The following is a 24,154-nucleotide window of genomic DNA, read 5'->3' as shown; positions in this document are numbered from 1 at the left end:
TTGAAAAAAGTCATGGAAACAAATGATGATGAAAATACAACAGTTCAAAATCTGTGGGACACAACAAAGGCAGTCCTGAGAGGAAAATATATAGCGTTACAAGCCTTTCTCAAGAAACAAGAAAGGTCTCAGGTACACAACCTAACCCTACACCTAAAGGAGCTGGAGAAAGAACAAGAAAGAAACCCTAAACCCAGCAGGAGAAGAGAAATCATAAAGATCAGAGCAGAAATCAATGAAATAGAAACCAAAAAAACAATAGAACAAATCAACGAAACTAGGAGCTGGTTCTTTGAAAGAATTAATAAGATTGATAAGCCCCTGGCCAGACTTATCAAAAAGAAAAGAGAAAGGACCCAAATCAATAAAATCATGAATGAAAGAGGAGAGATCACAACTAACACCAAAGAAATACAGACAATTATAAGAACATATTATGAGCAACTTTATGCCAACAAATTTGACAATCTGGAAGAAATGGATGCATTCCTAGAGACATATAAACTACCACAACTGAACCAGGAAGAAATAGAAAGCCTGAACAGACCCATAACCAGTAAGGAGATTGAAACAGTCATCAAAAATCTCCAAACAAACAAAAGCCCAGGGCCAGATGGCTTCCCGGGGGAATTCTACCAAACATTTAAAGAAGAACTAATTCCTATTCTCCTGAGACTGTTCCAAAAAATAGAAATGGAAGGAAAACTTCCAAACTCATTTTATGAGGCCAGAATCACCTTGATCCCCAAACCAGACAAGGATCCCATCAAAAAAGAGAACTACAGACCAATATCCTTGATGAACACAGATGCAAAAATTCTCACCAAAATACTAGCCAATAGGATTCAACAGTACATTAAAAGGATTATTCACCACGACCAAGTGGGATTTATTCCAGGGCTGCAAGGTTGGTCCAACATCCGCAAATCAATCAATGTGATACAACACATTAATAAAAGAAAGAACAAGAACCATATGATACTCTCCATAGATGCTGAAAAAGCATTTGACAAAGTACAGCATCCCTTCCTGATCAAAACTCTTCAAAGTGTAGGGATAGAGGGCACATACCTCAATATTATCAAAGCCATCTATGAAAAACCCATCGCAAATATCATTCTCAATGGAGAAAAACTGAAAGCTTTTCCGCTAAGGTCAGGAACACGGCAGGGATGTCCGTTATCACCACTGCTATTCAACATAGTACTAGAAGTCCTAGCCTCAGCAATCAGACAACAAAAAGAAATTAAAGGCATCCAAATCGGCAAAGAAGAAGTCAAACTATCACTCTTCGCAGATGATATGATACTATATGTGGAAAACCCAAAAGACTCCACTCCAAAACTGCTAGAACTTGTACAGGAATTCAGTAATGTGTCAGGATATAAAATCAATGCACAGAAATCAGTTGCATTTCTCTACACCAACAAGACAGAAGAAAGAGAAATTAAGGAGTCCATCCCATTTACAATTGCACCCAAAACTAAAAGATACCTAGGAATAAACCTAACCAAAGAGACTAAGAATCTATACACAGAAAACTATAAAGTACTCATGAAAGAAATTGAGGAAGACACAAAGAAATGGAAAAATGTTCCATGCTCCTGGATTGGAAGAATAAATATTGTGAAAATGTCTATGCTACCTAAAGCAACCTACACATTTAATGCAATTCCTATCAAAGTACCATCCATTTTTTTCAAAGGAATGGAACAAATAATCCTAAAATTTATATGGAACCAGAAAAGACTGCTAATAGCCAAAGGAATATTGAAAAAGAAAGCCAGAGTTGGTGGCATCACAATTCCGGACTTCAAACTCTATTACAAAGCTGTCATCATCAAGACAGCATGGTACTGGCACAAAAACAGACACATAGATCAATGGAACAGAATAGAGAGCCCAGAAATAGACCCTCAACTCTATGGTCAACTAATCTTCGACAAAGCAGGAAAGAATGTCCAATGGAAAAAAGACAGCCTCTTCAATAAATGGTGTTGGGAAAATTGGACAGCCACATGCAGAAAAATGAAATTGGATCATTTCCTTACACCACACACGAAAATAGACTCAAAATGGATGAAGGACCTCAATGTGAGAAAGGAATCCATCAACATCCTTGAGGAGAACACAGGCAGCAACCTCTTTGACCTCAGCCGCAGCAACATCTTCCTAGGTACATCGCCAAAGGCAAGGGAAGCAAGGGCAAAAATGAACTATTGGGATTTTATCAAGATCAAAAGCTTTTGCACAGCAAAGGAACCAGTTCACAAAACCAAAAGACAACTGACAGAATGGGAGAAGATATTTGCAAACGACATATCAGATAAAGGGCTAGTGTCCAAAATCTATAAAGAACTTAGCAAACTCAACACCCAAAGAACAAATAATCCAATCAAGAAATGGGCAGAAGACATGAACAGACATTTCTGCAAAGAAGACATCCAGATGGCCAACAGACACATGAAAAAGTGCTCCATATCACTCGGCATCAGGGAAATACAAATCAAAACCATAATGAGATACCACCTCACACCAGTCAGAATGGCTAAAATTAACAAGTCCGGAAATGACAGATGTTGGCGAGGATGCGGAGAAAGGGGAACCCTCCTACACTGTTGGTGGGAATGCAAGCTGGTGCAACCACTCTGGAAAACAGCATGGAGGTTCCTCAAAATGTTGAAAATAGAACTACCCTATGACCCAGCAATTGCACTGCTGGGTATTTACCCTAAAGATACAAACGTAGTGATCCGAAGGGGCACGTGCACCCGAATGTTTATAGCAGCAATGTCTACAATAGCCAAACTATGGAAAGAACCTAGATGTCCATCAACAGACGAATGGATAAAGAAGATGTGGTATATATATACAATGGAATACTATGCAGCCATCAAAAGAAATGAAATCTTGCCATTTGCGACAACGTGGATGGAACTAGAGGGTATCATGCTTAGCAAAATAAGTCAATCAGAGAAAGACAACTATCATATGATCTCCCTGATATGAGGGAGAGGAGATGCAACATGGGGGGTTAATGTGGTAGGAGAAGAGTAAATGAAACAAGTTGGGATTGGGAGGGAGACAAACCATAAGTGACTCTTAATCTCACAAAACAAACTGAGGGTTGCTGGGCAGAGGGGGGTTGGTGGGGGCGGTTATGGACATTGGGTAGGGTATGTGCTATGGTGAGTGCTGTGAAGTTTGTAAACGTGGAGATTCACAGACCTGTACCCCTGGGGGAAAAAAATATATATATATATGTTTATAAAAAAATAAAATTATATAAAAAAAAATTGCAAGGGATAACTGGAAATCCACATAGCAAAAATAAAAATGAACTTAAATATATATACAAAAATTAATTCACAGTGTATCATAAAACTGAATATAAGAGCTATTAAGCCATGATGCATAAAAAATTGATAAACTATACTTCATCAAAATTAAAACTTTTTCTCAAAAAAGGCACTATAAGGAAGAAATATTTGAAAATCATGTATCTGGTAAAGAACTCATAGCCAGAAAATATAAACAATTCTTACAACACAGTGAAAGTGTGAAACTCTCTATTTTCATTTTTTAAAATGGAAATTTTTGAATAGGATGTTCTTCAAAGAAGATATACAAAGCTATTAAGCATGAAAATATGTTCAACACCATTCAATATCATTAGTTTAGAGGGAAATGCAGAGTAAAACCAATATAAGGCTACACTACATACCAATTAAAATTATTCAAATTGAACATACTGAGCCCACCAAATCTTGGTGTGGATAACCAGGACTGGTGACATAATCTGTGGGAACCCAAGCAAAATGGAAACATAGGCCCCCTATTTATAAAGTGGGTAAAATATATTACTATGGCACTAAAATAAAAAGTTTTTGCCTTTCTTCAGCAGCCTCTCTCTCAATGGGTCATGGAATTATTTACAATTTAATGTCTTTCTGAATAAAAATTTAATTATTAATATGAATTATACTGTCCATCCTTATATTGTACAAGGCCAGTTTTAAATGCAAATATCAAAACATTTAGCTTTATGCAAAGTCACTGAAATTACACAATTCATACGGCTTTTCCCCTTCAGGTTGCTTTTAATCTGGCCAGGGAAGAAAGATAGAAGCGAGACTACAGAATGCAGGAAGAGGGAAGAGAATTTCACCAGCAGTGGAGAGGACCGGGAGAGTGTTGGACCTATCTTGGCACATATTCCATTTTACTTGAAAAGAATGTATTCTGTAGTTGTTGGGTATAGAGTTCTGTAATTGCTTAATTACTTCAGTTCAGTTAATAGAAGTATAAAAGCTCATAACCAAAAAACAAAAACAAAAACAAAACAAAAACCTTTTTAAAGGAATAGATACAATAAAGAATAAAGGAATAGGTACAACAAAGAAAATTATCTTACACTGCTTTAGGTGACATTGTGCAAACATCTCCTGAACAATAGCAAGTGTCAGGATCATCGTAACTCAATCCCAGATTAAAGCCAAGCAACTGCACGATGCTGGTAGTGTATGACTCCAAGGATAAACCCTCTGGATACTAAATATAAGGAAGAAGAAAAGAGTTAGCTAGGAAGCCCAAACTATACTATAATAAATTTACTATAATAAAAAATTAGTGTATTCTATGCTAAATAATATTATAATAAAAAATTAGTACATAAAACTCATTTTTTAAAATCAAGGCATCCAAGAAGCTTATGTACATGCATGTGGATCATAGAATTATTAAACAAGGATGAGTGAACACAATAGTTTAATTTCAAAATACTAATACTTAGTGACAATACCAGCTACTTTAACTAATCTAATAGTCTCAAACACCATACTATATTGCTTCTTTGAGTTATTTTAAACAAAATGACTTAAACCTTCTGTTTTAATAGTCAATTTTATATTCTCTTTGTAGTAGGCAGCTTCTAGCATGGGTCACAAGGAATCTGCCTCCTGGCATTCATGTTCTTGGTATTCCTATTCCGTTCTGTACAGGATGAACTTATTGACTTGCTTCTAATTAACTACATGTAGCAAAACAGATGGCCATCATTTCTAAAATGGATTATAAAAAGACTGACTTCTCAATTTCCTGTGGGATGTAGTAGAAGAAAAAAACTAAAAGAAAAAATGAAAGACTGACTTCTTGGACTCTATGTCTCACTCAAGCTCTCTAGGTGAAACCAGCTATGACAGCATGAAGTAGGCCTGTAGAGAGACACATGGGCACAAGTTTGGAAACAGATTTTAGGAGGTCTGTCACAGCCAAATGACTAAGTCTGAAAGCAAATTCTCTCCATATTGAAGTCTGAGATAACTATAGCCTTACTTGACACCTTAACTTCACTCACTTAGATTCCCTACCCATAGAACTGAGTTGTTTTCATCTGCTAAGTTTTGGTATAATTGGTTACATAGCAGTAGAAAATTAATAACTTTCAGTAGGTATTACTGTTTTCCTTTGGATCATTTCCAATTTCTACACAAAGATGTTTATAGAAGCTTCATTCCTAATTCCCAAAACTTGCAAGAAACCAGGATATCCTTCAGTAGGTAAACAGATAAATAAACTGTGGCACATTTCAGACAATGGAATATTATTCAGCACACAAAAAAATGAGCTATCAAGTCATGAAAAGAAATGGAGAAAGCTTGAGAACATATTACTAAGTGAAAAGGGCAAGGCTACATACTGTATGATTCTAAATACAAGAGATTCCAGAAAAAACAAATTTGTGAAGACATAAAAATATCCATGGTTGCAGGCAGGGAGGGGAGAAATTGATAGGCAGAACACAGAGGATTTTTAGGGCAGTGAAAATATTTCATAAAATAATACCATGATGATTGATACCTATCATCTTTTGCCTAAACTCATGTATAACACCAAGACTGAACCCTAAGGTAAACTATGGATTTTGAGTGATCTTGATGGGTCAATGTAGGTTCATCCTTAGTAAAACATATATCCTTCTGGTGAAGGATGTGGATAATGGGGGAGGCTGTTCATGTGTGGGGGCAGGTAGTATATGGGTAATCTGTTTACCTTCCCTTCAGTTTTGTGGTGAACCTAAAACTGTTCTTAAAAAATAAGTCTTTAAAAAAGTGATAGATTCCTGATGACCCAGGCTCAGCACTGTAAGCAGGTGGAAAGTAAACAGTTCAGAGAAGGCATCCATGATCCATGATATGTCTTGGCTTCTTGTATATAAAGAGTCACTATATATGAGGTACTTTAATTTAGTTATGTACTGCCCTATACGGATACCTTATACTTCTAAGTTTCTTTCTTTTACTCTCATAATAAAATGCTTTCTATGTTGTTTAGCACAACTTATGCCCTACTCTGTAAAAGCTCCTCTTTTATCACCGCTAAAATTTGGTAATATGAATCAAATTGTATTAATGGGCTAATTGTATTAATGATGCCTCTGATCTTCTATATTGTGATGCTTTGATATCTAGGGTCTTTCCAATGCTAGTCTGTCCCTCCCAGAGTTACCCAATTAAGATCATAAAAACTTACCATCAAGTGTGCCTTTTATATGCAAACCAATCAACCTAGAGCCATATGCCATACCATCCTTTTATCAGGCTCACATACTCTAGGCCACTCTCCACTTGCCAAAATCACATCAGAGACAGGTACCAGAAAACTACGTACAGCCTCTTTGCAAGAAAGCTTGCTGAAATTATTCAAACTAGCCAATCTTAAGACAGCTTACTTTGCCTTACCAATCCCTCCCTAAAGAAATAACAGAGGCTCTTGTCCATGTTTCCCCCATGTTCCCTATGCTGCCTAAATAACCCTCATATGACCCCTCATATGGACCCTGCAGACATGCCTTCTGTTTCTAGGGAAATATATGTTAAACTTCTTCCTGCATGACAATCAATACCATGTCTGCATGTCTTCCAATACCTGATGAAAATAAACTAGGTTAGTTCTACTTTAATTCAGTTAGATTAGTCTAGTTAATTCAAACTAGACTACAACTAAATTAGTTGTAAATGTATACTATAAACTCTAGGACAACTGCTTAAGGAGTTTTTTAAAAATATAATTGATATGCTAAGAAAGGAGAGGAAATGGAATACTATGAGATAATACAATTAAAATACGGAAGGCAAAAAAAAAGAGAGAGGAGAAGATTTTAAAAAGAACTAAGAAACTAGGGACAATGAATAGAAAATAGACAAAATTCAACATCCATTTATGATTAAAATCTCTCAACAAAGTGGATATAGAGGGAACATACCTTAATATTATAAAGGCCATATTTGACAAACCCACAGTTTACATACTCAAAGGTGAAAAACTGAGAGCTTTTCTTCTAAGATCAAAAACAACACATGGGTCCCATTCCTACTACTTTCATTTAACATGGTATTGAAAATAAGCAAATAATGAAACTGGAGTCCTATCTTGTACCACTTAACAAAAATGAACTCAAAATGAACTAAATACTTAAATGTAAGAAGTAAAATCATAAATCTTAGAAAACATAATGAAAAAAATCTCTTTTGACACTAGTCTTGGTAATGATTTTTGTATAGGACACCAAAACAACAAACAACTAAAGCTTCATTAATATACAAGGTTTTGTACAGGGGCTCTTGGGTGTCTTAGCTGGTTGGGCAACTGCCTTCAGCTCAGGTCATGATTCTGGAGTCCCAGGATAGAGTCCTGCATTGGGCTCCCTAATCAGCAGCAAGTCTGCTTCTCCCTCTGGCCCTCCCCCTTCTCATGCTCACTTGCTCTCTCTCATTCTCTCTCTCTCTAAATAAATAAAATCTTTTTTTTAAAAAAGGTTTTGTACAGCAAAAGAACCAATCAACAAAATGAAAAGGCAAACTAGAGATTAGGAAAACAATATTTTTAAACTATAGATCTGATAAGGGGTTAATATCCCAAATATATTAGAAACTCATATAACTCACTACCAAACACCAACTAAGAATTCTTAATATATTAGGAACTCACAACTGATTAAGAAATTATCAAAAAGGAGGGCCTGGGTGGCTCAGTCAGTTGGGCATCCAACTCTTGATTTCAGCTCAGGTCATGATCTCAGGGTTGTGAGATCAATCCCCATATTGGATGTGCTTATCATGGAGTCTGGTTGTCCTTCTCCCTCTGCTTCTCCCCAGCCCTCTCTCTCTCAAATAAATAAAACCTTTAAAAAAAGAGAGAGAAATGTTCAAAGGACCTGAATAGAGATGCCTCTAAAGAGGATATCCAAATGGACAACAGATATATGGAGAGATACATGCTCAACCTCACTAATCATTGCACAAGAGAGATCACCTCACACCTATTAGAATGACTATTATCAAAGAGACAAGAGATAATACATGCTGGTGGAGAAAATGGAACCCTTGTACATTGCTGATAAGAATGTAAATCGGTACCACCACTATGGAAAACATTATGGAGATTCCTGAAAAAATTAAAAATAGAGCTATCATATGAATCATCAATTCCACTTCTGGGTATATATATCTGGAAAAAAATAAAACCTCTCTCTCAAGGCTATATTTGTACCCCATGTTCACTGCAGCCCTATTCACAATTGCCAAGATATGATACAGTAAAAACCTAAGTGTCCACTGACAGATGAATGGATAAAGAATTGTGATATTCAGTCACAAAAAAAGAAGGAAATCCTGCCATTTGTGACAACATGGGTGAATCTTGAGGGCATTACACTAAGTCAAATTAGTCTGGCAGAGAAGGACAAGTACTATATGATCTCACTTATATGTGGAGTCTAGCACAACCAAACTCCAAGAAACAGAGAACAGATTGTTGGTTGCTAGGGGTGGGAATGAGTGAAAATGGTTAAAGAGTACAATCTGCTAGTTTCTGAGAATACAATGTACAGCATAATGACTGTACTTAACAATATTGTATTGTCTATTTGAAAGCTGCTGAGAGAGTAGAACTTAAAGGTTCTTATCACATACACACACACACACACACCCAAACGGCACCTGTGTGAGATGATGGATGTGTTCACTAACCTAACTGTGAAAACATTTCACAACAAACACATATATCAATCATTATGCCGTACTTTTAAACAATGTTATACGTCAATTATATCTCATTAAATCTGGAAAAAATAATAGATCTCATATATAAACTCAGCAAGGTTATATATACAAAAATATATATAAATAGACCACATATGTATACACTAGCAGTGAAAAACTGGAGGATGAATTTTAACAATCAATAGCAGTCACAATAACATCAAGATATATAAAATAGCTATGAATAAATTTAGGAGGAGATGTGAAAGCTCTACAAAGAACTTTTTAAAGACATCAGTAAATGGAGAGATAAATCATGTTAGTAGACACTGGAAGATCCAATGTTGTTATAACAATTTTCCCCTAATTGATTCATAAATTACACACCATCCCTATCAAAATTTAAGTAGGTCTCTGTGTCTATATGCTTGTATGTCTGCGTATAAACAGAAAATCTGATTTTAAAATCTATATGAGAATGCAAAGTTATATACAGACAATATAATATTCACAAAGAACAAAGTTGGAGGACTTTAACTATCTTGACTTCAAGATATTTAATATTACTAAAGCCACCATATTCAAGGAAGTAATTCTTTAATTTTTTTCAATTCTTCACTTTAAAAAAAGCACTTAGAATATTATGATTGGTAGCTATCTTTCAGAAATCTAATCTTCAAACTGTTGCTGGTATAAACAAAAATAATTTATTTTTACATTTGTATTTTAATTTCATACTGATATTTTTACAGTATTCTTGCTTAGCTCATATATTTATCTTTTATAATTATAAATTTCTATTATAAAGATCCAGTCTTAAGGATGTCACCAGGAAAATACACATACTAACCACTTATATTCAATAATTCTTACAACCTGCTTTATTTGTTTATACACAAACACATACACACACACGGCATGATCTAAAACTTAGTCCTCAACAATGAAACAGTAGTTTCAAGAATTAACAGTGATGAAGACCTGGACAATTTCTGATGGCCTTTCCTCAAACTTTGGCTGAGGGAAGACCAAAAGCAGGAACTGATAATAAAAACAAATCCCTATGAAATGTCTGATGTTCTCTAGCCATGGTAATAATCCCCAGAACTGGTTTTGGATTTATCTAATCAATCAATTTGTAGTCTATAGGAACCATAACAAGCACATACTAGAACTGATTTTAAATATTGAATCTGTCAATAACAATTTGCTTCATTGTACATGCTACTAAAACACAACCAACTATATTCCTGGCTCAGAATAAAAGTGCAGACATTTTTTCTGCAAGTACCCTCAATTAGTTCCTTTCCCTACTATTTATACAAATTGTTGCAAAAGGAATATAACTCTGTAGTAGAAGCTCATTCTCAGTTTTGCCAGAAAATAGTAATTACGAATATTTAATGGCTGTTTCTTCCTCCAATGGTCTGCTCATCCCAAACATATAATACAGTATTGAATGCAATAATAAAATAATTATCTTAAAATAGAAAAAAATAATAGTTACATAATTTAAAAGCACATGAATTTATACTAATTATTAATGTTGGGAGAAAAGCTGATATGTTTAATAATTAACATTAAAATTACACTGGTTATGCAATATATATGAATGCAAGCATGTCACTGTTTAAAACACTTAAATTTTTACGTGGGTCAAATAAGTTTTTTAAAATAAATATGGCATCATAATCAATTCAATTTATAATTTTTTTCTTTTTTAAGATTTATTTATTTATTTTAGAGAGAGAGAGGAAGAGGGGGCAGAGGGAGATGGAGAGAGGGGAATCTCAAGCAGACTCCCCTCACAGCCTGGAGCCCAACATGGGGCTCCATTTCACAACTCTGAGATCATTACCTGTGCCAAAATCAAGAGTTAGACCTTAATGGACTGAGCTATCCAGGAGCCCCTAAATGTTCTTTTTTTTTTTTTTTGGTTATTTATTTTTTTTAATTTGATAGACAGAGATCACAAGTAGTCAGAGGCAGGCAGGAGAGAGAGGAGGAAGCAGGTTCCCTGCTAAGCAGAGAGCCCGATGCGGGGCTCAATCCCAGGACCCTGGGATCATGACCTGAGCCGAAGGCAGAGGCTTTAACCCACTGAGCCACTCAGGCGCCCCCTAAATGTTCTATTTTTAAAAGCAGTTGCATACAGTTTAATATTTATGCTCCAAACTAGTAATATAAAAAACTATTAAAAGATAAGTGGAATAAGTAATACATTTATTCATGCTCTACAATATTTAGGAAATTCTGAAACATTAAAATAATGAGGAACTGGAAAATAATTACATACCAGAGCAACTCCTACTGCAAAATTTTTATTACATATTTTTCCAGGAAATGTGGCTCCTAAAAAACTAGGATGTTTCTTGAAGCTAAAAAATAATAATTTTCCTCAGAATTACATGAGTGATATAATTAATGACAATCATTTTCATAGCAACAAACATCATTAAACAATTAATGTGTCCTAAGCCTTATGCTACTCCGAATTAAACTAAATACATTTTTCTCAAACTATCAATGTTAAAAGTATTTCAATATTTTGTAAATTTTAAATTTAATAAACATCTGGAAGTATAATAAGAATAAAGTCTAATAATTTATGCAAAAGGCTATTGGACTAATGCTTATCATTTTTATTCTGGTTCCCTATCCATTTACAGCCCTAAAAATTAAATTTTCTGTGATTTCCTTATTCACTTATTCATTAAAGATGAATAGATTTTTCTGTGCATTAGATTCTACAGCATGAAACAATTCCATATATTCATGTTATTAAAAAATCAGATGAGAGACAAGAATGTAGAGATAGCAAGTAGTATAACTCTCTAAGCAAAGGAAATCAAAGAAATTATATCATTCAAAATTAATCTCCCTTAGTTTTTTCAGTACTTTTATGCAGTTTTACTGAGATCAGGTAATTTTATGTCAGTTGACAAAAGTTTTTAACTATTGACCAACATTAGCTCCTTGAAGACAAGGACTTTTGACTTATGTGTTTTTCCCATCCTGTGGTGTCTATCTATCAAATTTATAGAACATAGTATTTATTCATTAAATGCTTATTTTTCATATCTAACATATGAAATCATTCCGTGTTATTCCTTTAATGCTACACAAATATGCAATACTGTACTCACGCAAATAAGTATGCAACCTGATGAGGTCGGAAGATATGTTTGTATTTCCATTCTAAAAATCTAGATAATATATTGTTCGGATTCCCTGTAGTAGAAATTTTGTTTTTATTTGACCAGATTTCTATGGAAGATATTACAACAGTCAGTTTTAACTGGGAAAACATCTAAAAAAAAATAATAAATTTTAAATAAATTTGAACACTTTATTAAATGTCCATAAAAATGCATATATTTAATTCAGTATTTGATTATGAGAATTTAACAGCACAGCAAAATGCTATACACATCAATTCATATTACCTATACTTTTACAAAATATATAAACAAAATTCCTTTTAAAAACTTACGGTGTTAACAAAACCAATTATCTGAATAATCTTCCGTGTTACAGCCTTTACATCAGAGCCCATGTAATCAAACTGAAAAAGAATAATTATTTTTAGAAACTAGTGATGCCATCAAAAATATACTACATACCCTTTACATGTACAATGTGCTATATTCTAAAATAGCCATAGGGCTACATTCCAGTTGAAATTTAGGAAATCAATAATGATGTAAAATAATGACTTATAAAAATTAATAAACTCAATTTGTAACTTAATGTATATAAGAAGTAAATAAAAATATTTAATAACATGATTTTAATGTTTAATGCACTCAGTTTGTGGCATTACTTATTGTTTATGAAAACTTAGTTTTGGTACTATCCTCTGTGGTAGGCATTCTCCCTACTTAGCAATATCCAGCTCTATTCTAGTTCAGGAGCCCTTTCTTTCTAAATATAGGCATGGCCAGTTTATTCACTTTGGACAATGAAATAAGACAGAGATAAATGTCACTTCTGAGAAGAAGTGTTTCTCTACTGTCACTCATGCCTGTCTGGTCTGCTCTTCTCTGGGCTTAGAATTTGGGGGAGAAAACCTATCAATATAGAAATACCAAAAATCCTAAGCATTTGGAATGCTGAGCCAACACATGGAAGACAGCTGCCTAGAGAGTCACCCAGATCCATGGCCAACATCACATGAATAAAAAATAAACAGTATTTAGGCATTAAGATTTTGTTTTTTTTACTTTTGGATGTCTGAATAATATTCCATAGTATACATATACCACATCTTCTTTCAGATGTCCATTTATCAGTTGATGGACATTTGGGCTTGTTCCACAGTTTGGCTATTGTTGATAATGCTGCTGTAAACATTGGGGTGCAGGTGCCCCTTCAAATCTGTATTTTAGAGCTAGAGTGTATTTATGCTAAATCAGTCAGAGAAAGACGTTACCTTACTCATATGTGGAATTTAAGAAAGAAAACAGATCAACATATGGAAAGGGGGAAAAGAAAAAAATTAAAGAGGGAAACAATTGAAAACTGACTCTTAATGATAGAGAACAAGGGGTGCCTTGGTGGCTCAGTTGGTTAAATGTCTGCCTTTAGCTCAGGTTATGATCCCAGGGTTCTGGGATTGACCCCGCAGCAGGCTCTCTGCTCAGCCTGCTTCTCCTTCTCCCTTTGCCCAGCCCCTCTCCCCCACACTAGTGCTGACTCTCATGTTCTCTCTTTTTAGGAAAAAAAAAAAAAAAAAAAAAAAGAAACAAATGATAGAGAACAAACTGAGGATTGATGGAACGAGGTGGTGGAGGATGTGCTAGATGGATGATGGGTATTAAAGTGTGATGAGCACCAGGTGTTACATGCAAATGATGAATTACTGAATTCTGCTCTAGAAACCAATATTGCACTGTGTGTTAACTAACAAAATTTAAATAATTTCTTAAAATGCAGAGAAAAATAAAAGGACCACATTAATTACCAAAATCAGGAAAGAAAAAGGAGACATTATAGTGATCCAGTAGTATGCTATCGCAGGCTTGTACTGGTTCACTACAGCTGATTTTTAAATTTTCAATCCAATTTTTAAACAACTATTATTAAATTAAGTTATATACATTTTTAACTAAGTAAGTTAAATTAAAAAGGTAATAAATACTTTTTTAAAAAAATCATTTTTTATTATAGTGCAACCTAGCCTGCTGTGATTAATACTTATGCTTCAAGTTTTTAAATTATTGTATAGAATTCATTAATTTCTAAATAGCTTATAATTATAGTTTTGTGTTTCTACTTTGAAAAATTCATTCATGGCAGTATTTATTTAAAACTTTTTATTCTATTATTTTTCCTTATCTCTTTCTATTCCTTATTGTTTTAGTATATTATGATAGAGTTTTGGCATATTGGTTTTTACTTTTACAAAATTACTGTTGTCTTCTTTGTGACCTGGAAATGACTACCCATGCATGTATTGCCTATAGACATCCTCAGATACTTGAATATATGTGGCACCCGTTCAGAAGATACAAAGGTAAATAAGTGTTAGTAAAGTGGGTAATAAATAATTTGATCTTTATATGTTAACATTTTCTGCCATATGTTAAAGGCTAAGAAAAATGCCTTAATGTGCTCCACTATAATTCTGGGTTTTGTTACTTTCTTCTAAACATATCCAGAGGTTTTGTTTTTATAGTTTCTTCATAACTCACTTGTTAACTAAGTGTTCATTATTAGAAATGCATCTTCAACATGAATTATGTCTCTCTACATAAATAAGCTCATTCTTCTACTTTAGGCTTTGTATCCTGAATTTTACTTTATCTGTTAGTAATACCATCTTGGTCATCTTTTTAACAATCCTGGCATATTTTTGATGGTTTTATTTTAAAGTTTTATACTGAACACTGCCATTTTGTTTAAGCTCTCACACAAATATCATAGACTCTGAAAATCTTTGCACTTTAAAAGAGATATATAACCTAATCACATTACTGTAATCAATGAAGCTGATCTATAGATTTTTTATTATTCATGTCCTCATGGTATTTCCTTTTGACTTTTTTGTTGTTATTATGAGAATATTTGGGGACTGATTTCAAAGTTACATATTTGAGACTGTATATTCAGATATTTTTAAATATTGTAAAACAAGTTTCTCCATTTTTATCCAAAAGACCCTCCTCCACAAGACTTCTTGTGAGGTAAAAATAAAAGATTTCCAGACTAGGACTTAACAGGATTCAACTGTTTTTGTTTTTTTTTTTTTTTTCTAAAATGCTTAATTACTCTTACTAGGAATTTGATGATTATGACTATGAAAATGAGGCAACACCACACTCTGCCAAGTGATTAGAGTAGCAGTGTCTTTCTCTTTCTCTTTCTTTTTCACTTAGTGAATACGTGTAAGTGATTTTTTGAAATATCTATTTGTCGTTACTATACTCCAAAAATTTCAGATCAACTTTACTGAGGTATAATTTACATATGATTACATTAAGAAGTCACTAATTTTGGTAAATACCACTTACTTTTTATGATGAAAAAAACCCAACCTACAGAAAACTTAAAATTAAAAGACTACCTCTAAATCATTCAGTTAGATTAATCTACTATTAATGTTAGACACATTTCTTTATACATAACTTTATCTGTCTATGGAGGTAGATCTGGGCATACAATGTTCATTTTTCTGGACTTTTTGAGATTAAGTTGCAAACACTTCAGCATGTCATTCCTAAAAATAAGGATTTTCACCTGTTTGCCCACTACACCATTATCATGTGCAAGAAACATTAGTTCAATAATACCAAATACATTATTTATATATTAAAATCTAATGTTGAATACATAATATTCCCAGAGAGTGAAGCTAATCTGTAGTTCCACCCATCACTGAATACAGCTTCCATACAACCCTGCTAACAAAGAAATCCTAACTAGAGTTTCCAGAAATCTTGGTAGTCCACCCTGCAGGCCCAATTAACAACACTTGAACAGAGACCTCAGCAAGTGCCTCTGCATCTACAGAGCCTGCAGAGTCTGCAGCCAAAACTGGACATGGAACTAATTTACCACCCTCCCCAAATATGAATACAGTCTCCATCCCATCGGAGAATAAAACATAATTGGAGCTCCAGGAATCCATGTATCCCATCTTGCAATTCCAATTAGAACAACCCTTGAGCAGAGAGCCCACCTTGTGGTCCTACCCATCTGCATAGCTAGGATGGTGGCCCATCAAGCCAGGGAATTTAGTGCATTTTTCTGTCTAATTTGATTCTCAAACAAGAGGCAGAACATAATTGTGTTCTGTATTAGGACACTACCACACCTGGAAACTAATCCATATCCCAGCTCACTGATGAATACAGCCTTCATCCCACCCAACCAGGAATCTACCAGAACACACAAGATGCTACATAACCCATCCTACAGCCCTGCTTACAATAGCACTTAAATAGAGAACATAACATGGCTTTTGGCCTTCCATATCTGTAGAGCAAAACAAGTAGCCCAATCTGGCCAGGGCATAGTGCTGCCTGACTTGGGTCCACAAACATGAGCTGTAAAAGCCATGAGACTCATTCTGCTGCCACACCAGGACAAGAACCTAATTCATAACCTTGCCTAATACTGAGAATATATCCAGTCCTGAAATCTAGGAAGTCTGATTAGAGAATCCAGGAAACTGCAGAGCCTATCCTAAAGCTTCACCTGGGCAAGTAACTAAGCCAGTGTTCCTATACAACTGTTCTCAGCCAGCAGCACCTACCCTCAAAGCTCAGTTAGTAGCCTCACCCAAAAATAGACACTGATAGTGAACACTACCTGCCCAAGAATGCTACCAGCTGATACACGCAGAGCTCAATTTAAGCCAAATGGTGAATGACTATCTATGCCAAAGCAAACCTGTAATGCCTGGAAAAAAAAGACTATTTACTCAAATGGCCAGATGTTGACATAAAGAATTGAGGATCATAAGAATTTGGGAAAACATGATAGCACCAAAAGAAACTAATAGAGCTCCAATAACTAACCACAATGATATGGAGATCTATAAATTGTAAGAGAACTTAGAATAGTCACCTTAAAGAAGCTGAGTGAACCACAAGAACATATAATTAAATAAAATTAGAAAAACAAAGCATTAACAAAATGAGGAGTTCAACAAAAAGAAACCATCCAAAAAAAAAAAAAATTAGACGTCTTCAACCTGAAAAATACAACTGAAGAATTCAATAGAGAACACCAAGAGCAGACTTGACCATGAAGGAAAAAAAAACAATTATCTACAATATAGGGCATATTAAATTATCCAGAGGAGCAAAAAAACAAAGAATGAAAAAAGTGAAGAGAGTCTTATAGTATTTATGGGAACAGTTAAAACACACACACACACACACACACACACACACACAAATATCTGCTTATATAGGAAACCAGAAGGAGAAGATTAAAGAAAACAGGACAGAAAATATATTTAAATCAATAATGGCTGAGACATCCCAAATCTGGGAAAATGGACATCCAGATCTATGAGGCCTAAAAGATGCAAAAATGGTTGACTCCAGATAGAGTTACCTCCAGAAACATTATAATTAAATTGTCAAAAGTCATATCCACAATAGCCAAACTGTGGAAGGAGCCGAGATGCCCTTCAACAGATGAATGGATAAAGAAGATGTGGTTCATCTATACGATGGAATATTACTCAGCCATCAGAAAAGATGAATACCCAACATTGGCACTGACATGGATGGAACTGGAGGGGATTATGCTAAGTAAAATAGAGAAAGACAATTATCATAAAGTTTCACTCATACATGGAACATAAGGAATAGCACAGAGGACATTAGGAGAAGGAAGGGGGGGAATTCAGAGGGGGACACAAACCATGAGAGACTATGGACTCTGGGAAACAATCTGAGGGTTTCAGAGGGGAGGAGGGAAAGGGGATGGGATAACCTGGTGATGGGTATTAAGGAGGGCATATGCTGTAATGAGCAATGGGTATTATATTGAAATAATGAACCACTGAACACTAAAAAAAAAAAAGTCACAAAGAAATAATTTTGAAAGAAGCAGTATAAAAGCAACAAATCACATACAAAAGAAGCTCTGTAAGACTATAGCAGATAATTCAATAGAAACTTTGCAGGCCAGCAGAGAATGAAATGATACAATCAAAACATTGAAAGAAAAAAACTATCAACCAATAATATGACTGGACAAGCTGTCTTTCAGAAATGAAGAAGCAATAAAGACTTTCCTAAACAAACAAAAACTGAGGGAATTCTTCACAACTAAACCTGACATACAAGAAATGGTTAAAGAGTTCTTTGAGTGCAATTGAAAGAACACTAATTAGCATCATTAAAACATATAAAGGCAATATAAAACTATCTGATAATGATAAACATATCCTTAAAGTCAGATTCCATAACATGTTAATGGTGGAGTGTAATCACTAACAACTTTAGTTTAAAAATTAAAAAAATATATGAAATATAAGCATAACTAAAATACTCTATTACAGGATATACTGCATTTAAAATGTGTGAACTGTGGGGGACCTGGAGGGCTCAGTTGGTTAAGTATCTAACACTTGGTTTTGGCTCAGATCATGATCTCATGGCTCGTGGAATTGACCTCAATGTCAGGCTCCACATTCAGCCAGAGTCTGCTTGAGATTCTCTCTCCTCTCCCTCTGCCCCTCCCTTGCTCAGGCTTACTCACTATCAGATAAATAAATATATCTTTTTTTTTTTTTTAATGAGTAAAGTGTAACATCAACAACCTAAACTTTGAAGGGGAAAAGTAAAACTGTAAAGTTTAGGAATGCTATCAAAATCAAGCTGTTATCAGCTTAAAATAGGGTGTTAAAATTTTAATATACTTTATGTAAACTCTTGGTAACCACAAGGGAAAAATATGTAGTAGTTACACAAAAGAACATGACCAAGAGGTCAAAGTGGACTTTTATCAAAAGTCATCAAATCACAAAAGAAGACAGGAAAATAAGAAATAAGGAATAGTATATCCACAAAATAGCCAGAATGCAATAAATAAATGGGCAATAGTAAGTCCTTACCTAAAAATAATTACTTAATCAAGTTCTCCAATCAAAAGAAATGGAATGGTTGATGGATTTTTTTTAAATGATCCAACGATATGCTGCCTACAAGAAATATGCTTTACATTATAAACACAGACCTACTGAAAAGATAGAAAAATAAATTTGAAGTTAATGGTAACAAAAAACACAAACAGGGATATCAACATATATCAGACAAAATAGAATTTAAACTAAAAATGGTAAAAACAGACAAATAAGTTCATCATATAATGACAAAGGAGGCAATCTATAAACAAAATAGAATAATTTTAAATATTTATGCACCAAACATTGGAGTACTTAATATATAAAACAAATACTTAAAGAACTAAAGGAAGTAAACAGCAATACAATAATAACTGGGGACTTTAATATCCCATTCTCAACCATGGGAAAACCATCCAGACATAGAATCAATAAGGAAATTCAGATTTGAAAACTATAGGCCAAACCTATCTAATAGATATGTACAATATATTCTTTCTGATAGCAGCAAAATATACATTCTTCTCAAACAGAAATTAAACATTCTCTAAGACAGATCATATGTTAGGTCACAAAATAAGCCTCAATGAATTCAAGAAAATTGAAATCATACCAAAAACTTTCTCAGCCAAAGGAGTTTTTAGTTTTGAAGAAACAGGAAGAAAACTGTAAAACTCATAAACATGAAAATTAAACAACACTCCTGAACAATCAATAAATAAAAGAAAAAAATAAAGAGGGTAAAAAGTATCCTGAGGCAAACAAAAATGGAAACACAATTACGGGATGTAGTAAAAGCAGTTCTAAGACAGATGTTTATAACTATAAATGCATACATCAAAAATACTGAAAAACCTCAAATAAACAACATAATTTTACATGTAAAATGTCCATCAGTTTCTAGCCATGCTGCCAGGGTGGTCCCAGTGCAAAGAGTTGCAAGATCCCATGAGCCATACACTACAGGTCCAGAAATGCAGCCAAACCTGCTAGACAAGTGCAGTCCATACAGGGGACATTCCCATACAAGGCCATTCCTTCAAGACTGAGAGAGGTAGCTGTTTTGCCTAATTCACACAAGATTAACTAAAATGAGGAGACAGAGGACTGTGCTCCAAAAATAAAAAAAAAAAAATAAAAAGAAAAGAAAAAAAAAAACACTTCATCAAAAGAACTAAACAAATGGACATAAGCAAATTCAGTGAGAACTTCAGCAAACAGACAGAAAATAAAAGAATCAATCAGAGATGAAGAATAACTGAAATGAAAAATACACTAGAGGGAATCCACAGCAGATTAGAGGATGCAGAATGGATCAGCAATCCAGAAGACAGGATAATGGGAAGCAATGAAGCTTAAGAGTAAAAAGGAAGAATTTTTTAAAAATGAGTGTAAATTAAGGGACATTTCGGGATGACATTAATGCACTAACCTTCACATTATAAAGGTCACAGGTGGAAAAGAGGAAAAGGGAGCATAACTCTTATTTAAAGATATAATAAGTGAAAATTTTCTTAACTTGGGGAAGAAACAGTTCCAGGAATTACAGAGAACCCCAAACAAGATGAACCCAAGGAGGTCCACATCAAGAAATAATTAAAATTTCAAAGATTAGAGATAAAAACAGAATCTTAAAAGCAGCAACAGAAAAGCAACTAGTTACATAGAAGAGAAACCTCATAAAGCTATTAGCTGATTTTTCAGCAGTAACTTTGTAGGCCAGAAGAGAGTGGTATGATATATTCCAAATGCTGGAAGAAGAAAACCTACAACCAAGAATACTCTACCTGGCAAGATTATCATTCAAAATTGAGGGAGCTATCAAGAGTTTCCCACACAAACAAAAGTTATAGTCATCACCAATAAATTACCTTTATAATAAATGTTAAAAAGACTTCTTTAATTGGAAAAGAAAAAGCCATAACTAGAAGCTAGAACATTATAAAAGAAAAGTATTTCACAAGTAAAAGCAAACATATGGTAAAAGTAGTGGAACAATCACTTAAAAAGACAGCATAAAGGGTAAAAGACTAAAGTAGTGCAATCAAGTGTATCCAAAAATTAGTTAAGGGACTTCACAAATTTTTTTTTTAAAAAACTGTAAAATGTATCATATACATAAAACATGGAGCAGTAGTAAAAATGTAGTGCTTTTAGAATGTAGTTGAACTTAAGCAGCCAACAACTTAATATAGACCACCACCTACATAAGATGCTATATATGAACCTAATGGTAGTCACATATCAAATATCTATAATAGATATACAAAAAAAAAGAGAGAGAGAAAGGAATCCAAATAATAACACTAAAGAAAGACATAAGTCACAAGGAAAGAGAGCAAAGGAAAAATAACAGAGAAGAACTACAAAAACAACCATAAAACAAATAACAAAATGGCAATAAGGACATACTTATCCATAATTACTTTAAATGAAAATGATCTAACTGCTCCAATCAAAAGACATAGGGCAACTGAATGGATTTAAAAAACAAGACCCATCTAGGAACCCTCCTACACTGTTGGTGGGAATGCAAGCTGGTGCAACCACTCTGGAAAATAGCATGGAGGTTCCTCAAAATGTTGAAAATAGAACTACCCTATGACCCAGCAATTGTACTACTGGGTATTTACCCTAAAGATACAAACATAGTGATCCGAAGGGGCACGTGCACCGGAATGTTTATAGCAGCAATGTCTATAATAGCCAAACTATGGAAAGAACCTAGATATCCATCAACAGATGAATGGATAAAGAAGATGTGGTATATATACACAATGGAATACTATGCAGCCATCAAAAGAAATGAAATCTTACCATTTGCGATGACGTGGATGGAACTAGAGGGTATCATGCTTAGCAAAGTAAGTCAATGGGAGAAAGACAATTATCATATGATCTCCCTGATATGAGGGAGAGGAGATGCAACATGGGGGCTTAAGGGGGTAGGAGAAGAGTAAATGAAACAAGATGGGATTGGGAGGGAGACAAACCATAAATGACTCTTAATCTCACAAATCAAACGAGGGTTGCTGGGGGGAGGGGGTTTGGGAGAGGGGGTTGGGGTTATGGTCATTGGGGAGGGTATGTGCTATGGTGAGTGCTGTGAAATGTGTAAACCTGGAGATTCACAGACTTGTACCCCTGGGGATAAAAATACATTATATGTTTAAAAAAAATAAAATTTATAAAAAAAAAAAAAAAAGACCCATCTATAGGCTGCTTAGAAGAGACTCACATTAGATCTAAAGATATATGCAGACTGAAAGAAGGGATGGATTCCATGCAAATGGAAGTAAGAGAAAAGCTGGGTCACAACACATATATCAGACAAAATAGACATTCAAACAAAGACTGAAATTATACAAAAAGAAGGGTGTTAACTTAATGATAAAGGTATCAATCCAACAAAAGGATATAGCCATTGTAAAAATCTATGCATTAAACATAGGAGCACCTAAATATATGAATTGTTGAACACTACATCAAAAATTAATCATGTACTATATGTTCCCTAATTGGACATAATAATAAAAATATATAAAGCAAATATTAACAGATATAAGGGGATAAATTGAGAATAATACAAAAGTAATAGGAGACTTGAACACCCCCTTACATCAATGGGTAGACCATCCAGACAGAAAATCAATAAAGGAACAGTGACTGAATGACACATTTGACCATATAACTTATAACACACAGAAATTAACACATATATATTTCATATATATGAACATGTTCCATGTATATATATGTGATTTATCTTGGAGAATGTTCCATGTATATGTATTTCATATATATGTGTTCATATACATATACATGGAACATTCTCCAAGATAAATCACATGTTATGGCATAAAATAAGTCTTAATAAACTTGAGAAGACTGAAGTAATATAAAGTATTATTTTTGATCACAAAGGTGTAAAAGTTGAAATCAATTACTAGAAAAAAACACAAATGCATAGAGGCTTAATAACTTGCTGTTAAACAACAAATGTGTCAATGAAGAAATCAGAGGAAATTTTTTTTAAATACCTGGAGACAAATGAAAATGGAATTACAGTGGTTCAAAATCTTTCATGCACAGTCAAAACAAAGAGTGAAGTTTATAGTGATCCAGTCATAACTAAAGATGCAAGAAAAATCTCAAATAAACAACCTAACCTTATACCTAAAGGGACTACAAAAAAAAAGAACAAAACCCAAAGTTAGATGAACTAATAAAATAATAAAGATCAGAACATAAATATATGAAATAAAGGCTTACAAAAGGAAAAAGAAAAACTCAATGAAACTAACGTTTGATAAAGAAACAAAATTGATAAATCTTTAGCCAAACTCATGAAGAAAAAAAGAGAAAGGACTCAAATAAAATAAAAAATAAAAGAGAAATAACTTATACCACATAAATACAAAGCATAATAAGAGACTACTACAAAATTATGCACCAACAAATTCGACAACCTAGAAAAAAATGGATAAATAATTTGAAATATAATCTTCTGATACTGAAATAGGAAGAAATATAAAATCTGATAAACCAATTCCTAGTGATAAAATTGGACTGATAATGAAAAAACTCCCAACAGACAAAAGTCTGAGATCAGATGAATGCTACCAAATATTGACATACATAATACCTTACTCTCTCAAACTATTCTAAAAATAAGGAGAGAAAGGATGTTTCTAAATTCATTCATGAAGGCTGATATTACCCTAATACCAAAACCAGACAAAGATATTACAAACATAGAAAACTGCAGACAATATCCTGGTGAACATAGATGCAAAAATCTTCAACAAATATTAGCAAACTGAATTCAACTATACATTAAAAGGATTTTTCACCATAATCAAATGGGATTTACTCCATGATGCAAGGATGGTTGATCCACAAACCAAATCAATCAGCATGATACACCACATTAACAAAGTGTAAGGTAAAAATCAAAAAATATTTCAATAGATACAGTAAAAACATTTAACAAAATTCAACATCTGTTGATGATTAAAACTCTCAATAA

At 33.9% G+C, this 24,154-nt stretch overlaps 1 protein-coding gene across 1 annotated transcript in view; it reads right to left on the bottom strand.

Moving 5' to 3' along the window:
* LOC116855364 (disintegrin and metalloproteinase domain-containing protein 5-like) overlaps positions 1 to 24,154 on the bottom strand; it is a 161,727-nt gene that overhangs the window by 92,778 nt on the left and 44,795 nt on the right. Inside the window, exons 9-12 of the mRNA XM_032838070.1 lie at positions 12,535 to 12,606; positions 12,188 to 12,351; positions 11,338 to 11,419; positions 4,415 to 4,551 (exon numbers count right to left, since the gene is read on the bottom strand). Of these exons, the coding sequence (XP_032693961.1) occupies positions 4,415 to 4,551; positions 11,338 to 11,419; positions 12,188 to 12,351; positions 12,535 to 12,606 (455 nt within the window). The remainder of the gene's footprint in view (positions 1 to 4,414; positions 4,552 to 11,337; positions 11,420 to 12,187; positions 12,352 to 12,534; positions 12,607 to 24,154) is intronic.

Source organism: Lontra canadensis, unplaced genomic scaffold (assembly GCF_010015895.1).
Source record: "Lontra canadensis isolate GAN:19392208 unplaced genomic scaffold, GSC_riverotter_1.0 scaffold101, whole genome shotgun sequence".
NCBI classification, from domain to species: Eukaryota; Metazoa; Chordata; class Mammalia; order Carnivora; family Mustelidae; genus Lontra; species Lontra canadensis.
The sequence above is the reverse complement of the archived record's forward strand: the minus strand, read 5'-3'. Positions and strand labels throughout refer to the sequence as shown.